The 5,548-nt window shown below is 25.3% G+C and overlaps 1 protein-coding gene across 1 annotated transcript; it reads left to right on the top strand.

Annotated features, from left to right (window-relative positions):
- The first annotated feature begins 609 nt into the window (after positions 1-609).
- LOC131183127 (uncharacterized) lies at positions 610-4,151 on the top strand. Its single transcript, XM_058153152.1, has 3 exons — positions 610-784; positions 869-1,342; positions 4,066-4,151. The coding sequence occupies exons 1-3, from the start codon at positions 610-612 to the stop codon at positions 4,149-4,151; spliced, it is 735 nt and encodes a 244-aa protein (XP_058009135.1).
- The last annotated feature ends 1,397 nt before the right edge of the window (positions 4,152-5,548 follow it).

Here is a 5,548-nt window from a genome sequence, read left to right as displayed (position 1 = left end):
GTTTTTGCACTAACATTTTTGTAATTAAATACAAAATGTTTTATTTTTTTCATCAACTACACTGCTTCCTTCAATGCTTAGCCTGAATTGATTTAACAGTTAAAGATATATTACTCAATTGATAGAGTTAAAATTAAATCTCTACTCCTCCATTCTCCTGTTAAAAACAAAAAAGTTTGAAGTAGTAATGTTAATAGTAACGCAAGGCTAATCGACTAAAATGAAACTAAAATTTATGCTAATTAAGTAATAATTAATGGAAGTAAACTTTGAGTAGGTAAAATATGTTCATGAGTGGAACCTTTTCGCATCATATGGAAAAACTATTTTCAAATTTTGAAGATTCCTGTGAGGACCCAAGAAATTGCTGTGCGTGGGACTCTTTGACATCATATGGAAAAGCTATTTTCAAAATTTGAAGATTCCTGCGAGGACCCAAGAAATTGCTGTGTGTGGGACTCTTTGACATCATATGGAAAAACTATCTTCAAATGCTGAAGACTTCTGAGGACCAAAGAAACTGCTCTGCCCCTTCTGTTTAACAGTAGAAGCATTAATTATCTGTACGTAAGTGATCTCTCTCAGCATAGAATGATTGGTAGTCGAAAGATGCATTTTGCTGGATATGCAGCCCTTCTGTTTCTGGTGCTGATTTACCAAGGTTGCTATGCTAGAACAAGCAAAAACTGCACCACATCTTGTGGCAACATCGACAACATTAGGTACCCTTTTCGATTCAAAAACGATCCTGAAAACTGCGGCCACAAAGAGTCTGAACTTGCTTGTGAAAACAACCATACAGTAGCATGCTTGGATTCAACAAAATATTACGTATAGTCTATCAATTACAATAACTTCACAATTCAAGTGGGGGATGCCGGTTTCCAAAAGGATAATTGCTCCTCCATCCCTCGCCATTATTTGAATGTATTCGATAACGAGTCTTGGGCCAGTCCATACAAGTGGGATTTGCTTCGACAAGCACTACACTATGAGGAGAAATACTACCAGAGCTTAATGTTCATAAACTGTAAAGATCCAGTACCGATTTCTCCACTTTATGTTGATGCTTCTTCTTGCATCAATAATTCTGGTTATTGGTATGTAAAGGTTGGGTATACTAACGTAACGGATTTGGTGGACTCGTGCCGAATCGAGCAGATGGTTGTGGCATCTTTAATGCCGAAAGAAGTGAAGAACATTTCATATATGGATCTTCACCGTATTATGTCATACGGATTTGAGCTTTCATGGGCTTTCGCTTGCTGCTTCAACTACCAGGAAAACCGCTGCAACCTACAGGATGCCCGCGCCATAAATGGGTTTTGTACTCAATTCATCAGTACGTCTTTTTTTCATAGATGCTCCAATTTTGATATGCTTGATGTGCATTCCAATTTAGATTTTGTTTTCGAGATATATATATATATCTTTTAACTATTTCTAAATTATATAATTTTTAACTATAAAGTGAATATATAATTTACAATTAAATATAAGATATAAGATACTAGTCTAAATATATCATATAATATATATTTTAATTATTTATTAATTATATAATATTTAGATATAAAATATAAATATAATTAAAAATATATAGATATATATAATATAATATAATAATTTATTATTAAGAATTATAAGGTAATTTAATATATTAATAACTAAAATTATTAACAAAATATAGAGAAATAAAATATAATATTAAGTTGTATTTAGTGCATAATTATATGTACATATATAAATATATATAATTATATTGAAAATATGTAATACATCTAAAAAAAAAGAAAAATATATGTATAAATTCGATTCTTAGTTCAGTTCTAACTTGATTCTTAGTAAAGAACCAAAACTAAACTAAAATATCAAAAAAATTTTAATTTTGTACTATTTTTATCGATTCAATACGGTTTTTCGATTTAATTCATTCCTTAAAATTCGTGCACAACCTTATGGTTTAGCGTTGAACCACTAATTTAAAAAAAAAAAAAAATTCACCAACTACTGATAGTTAGAATTTTAAGAGGCATACGCTGGTCTTAACTGTTGAACCAATACAACCTCAAAGCCTATTTGCTTTAGTTTATTTATACAACTTATAACAGTTATTATTAACTGGTAGGGTATATAACTTGTAACAATTAATAATTAATAGTTAATAGTAATTAATTTATGTTAAATATTTAATAAATATGTCTAATTATTATGATTGATATGTAAAATAATTAATAAAAATATTTATTATATAATTTATTTTACTATTAAAATAAATATATAATTATTAATTTATTATGTCACATAATTTATTTTATTATTAAAACAAATATATAACTATTCATTTATTATATCATAATATTTATTTTGTTATTGAAATAAATGAATAAATAATAAATAATCTAAAAAATTGTAATTCAATAAACTAAGAAGACAAAAAATAAAAGTTATGATTTTATTTAGTATTATACTCAATATATATATATATATATATATATATATATATATATATATATATATATATATATATGAAAAACATTATTTTAAATATTGTTAAAAAAATTATTTTTAATATTTTTACAATTAAAATATATCAAATTTAATATTAAATTATTACTCTTTAATTAATATATATAAAATATTGTAACAATATTTTAATAATAATATTAAATAAATTATTTTTATTTTTTATTGTTATAAAAATTTTGTTAAAAAATGGAGAAATAAAAAAATATATATAAGTATGTATTTAAATTTTTTTATTTAAGTTATTAAAGCACTGTAAAGTGCATGAACACTAATTGCTAGTCCGAATTAAGGGCTAATGTCTGAACTCATGATTTGATGGAAGCTCTCTTGACCAATGGACTTTGTTGGAGGAAATAAATAAATAAATAAATAAATAAAACTTGAACTAGATCAAAGAACCTTCGTGAGGGTTTTTTATTTTTTCAAACAATAATAATAATAATAACAACAACATAGCAGTTTATAAACTGCTCTATTTATAAAATTAATAAAAAAGGTAATTAATATGTATTTTATTAGCTATTAATTACTTTTTAAAAAGTTAATCAAATAAATTATTTTGACCGTTTAAAGACTTATCAGTTATTAGTTATAATTCAACAATTTAATCTGAACGATATAATCTCTTAGTCAAAAACAAATAAAGAAAAATAAAAAAATATAAAAAATTCTCAAAAATAGAAAACTAAAAAGAGAATGAAGAAGAAACACAAAAAAGAGAGAAGAGTTAGGTGAATGAAGAAAAAGAGGGAAAATTAACATTTTATTTTTTTAATTAAATTAGTAAAAAATTATTTTTTTTAGTTTGATGGGTAGTTATAATTATAATTAATTTTTTAAATTAAGATAATTGATAAAACTAAAAGTACATAAAGATATTATTTTTTTATATAAAAATTAAAACCTATATATTAATTAACATTACCGAATACGTCGTCTATGAATCTGCATATACATAAATATCCTACATTTTTCTCTCTAATATTTCTGTCTTTGCTAACGTAGTGAATGTAGAGCAGGCCATTCAAAGATATGCATTCGGTGAGGAACTGTTTTACTTTATTTATTTATTACACTTTCAATATAATGTTTTAGCCTAAAGGGTTCATGCGTACTTTATTTATTTATTACACTTTCAATTATTACTCTTTTTAAAAAGAGAAAATTATTTTTTATTTTTTAATTTTGATAATTTTATTAAATATAAAAATATTTATATATGTATATGATATAATACATATAATTAATTTAATATAATAAAAAATATTTTTCATATATATATTATTTTTTATGAAATAAATAGAGTATTAAAATCTATTACAATTATATAAAAAAAAAAGAAAAGAAATTTTCGTCTTGATCTTAATATATGTCCACATACATGATATTCAGATGAGACAACAATGATTTTGCCCACTTGTAGATGTGGTTAATTAGCTGTACAATTTCAATCAATTGATGAAGTTATTCTTATTAGGTTACTGCTAATTTTACGAAGGATTAGGACTTTATTGTATCATTATTACTATTTTGCAGCTCTGCTTTATAATCTCCGCCATGTACGACCGTACGGTAAGAAGCATTCTACTTTCTTAAGTAGCGGAAGGAATGAGATGGGATAGATATCTCATTTTTATTTTTTTAATTTTCTTTAATAATAATAATAATAATAATAATAATAATAATAATAAAGAAAAGGGAAAGAGAAGGAAAAGGAGAAGTTAAAAAACATTGTTCCTATATGATTGTAACAATACCTGCAGGCAGTAGTAAGACAAAACAAAAATTTGCTATAATCGAAAAATTAAATAGAACCGTTCTAATTTTGTTATGTTAGATTTATCATATAAAATTTTAGTGGTATTTAGAAAAAAAATTTTTTTTAATTAATATTATAAAAATATTTTTCAATAGGATGAATAATTATATCCTATGTTAGGTAGAGTTTCTATTATAGTATTATTTACAAATTGAGTTAGATTCCTAATTATATTAGGATTGAGAGAACTAAAATTATAAATAAGAGTATTGTGAACAGGTTATTTGACTTTTTATCTATGAAGATGAGCTTTTTCTCATTAACGAGAAGAGGACATAGAGTTCAAGAGAAAAAGAACTCTTGTCCATTGCTTAAGAGCTATTGTTTAAAGACACCATTTATGTTATGTGATGTAGTTAAAGTAGTAAATATATTTAAAGGAGAATGAGAGAGGCTAACTAATATATTTACTATTATTAATCTTTTGTAGGGGTTAAATTGATGGGTAGATAACATTTTTGAGCTTGTAATTGCATGTAGATGATTATTGAAGATAGTGGAAGATGGCTGAAGCATGTAAATATTTTTTTTTATTATTATTATTCTTTGATTTGTTTCTTTGTGGATTTACATTCTTCCGCTATACACATGTTATTTTTTTAATTAACTGATTCGATTTCAATTTTTTTTGGAAAATTAAGTTTTCCATTTCGATTTAGTTATTAAGATTAGAACACTGAAATAAACCAAACCTAAACATATAATGGTACTACATTGTCTTAGGCTTTTAGCTGGCTGTCTTCCTTTTTGAAAAGATTATTGCCTTTTGCCTTCTCCTCCTCTTTCTCTACAAATTGTGAAATAGAGACCCTCCTCCACTTTATTCAAAACCACAAACGCAGATTCCTTCTCCATTCTATCCATAAACTCAAATTGCTAGATCCCATTAGTATCTACTACTTCAATGATCTTCTCTTTCTCTCATCTGCCTCAATATGTTTTCATTAATCAATTCAATTTCAATTTTTTTTTTTAAATTTAGTTATCTGTTTTGATTCAATTATTAAGATTGAAACGCTGAAATAAACCAAGCCTATATATAAGGGGTACTACATTGTTTTTGGCTATTAATTAATTAGTTGTCTTCCTTTTTCAAAAGCTTCTTGCCTTTTGCCTTCTCCTCTTCATTGTCTATAGATAGTGAAACAGAGAGCTTCCTCCACTTTGTTCAAAACCACAAACGCAGAGCATTCGTTCTCC

The sequence above is a fragment of the Hevea brasiliensis genome, chromosome 1 (assembly GCF_030052815.1).
Source record: "Hevea brasiliensis isolate MT/VB/25A 57/8 chromosome 1, ASM3005281v1, whole genome shotgun sequence".
In the NCBI taxonomy this organism is placed as follows: domain Eukaryota; kingdom Viridiplantae; phylum Streptophyta; class Magnoliopsida; order Malpighiales; family Euphorbiaceae; genus Hevea; species Hevea brasiliensis.
This window is presented reverse-complemented; position numbering and strand designations above follow the sequence as displayed.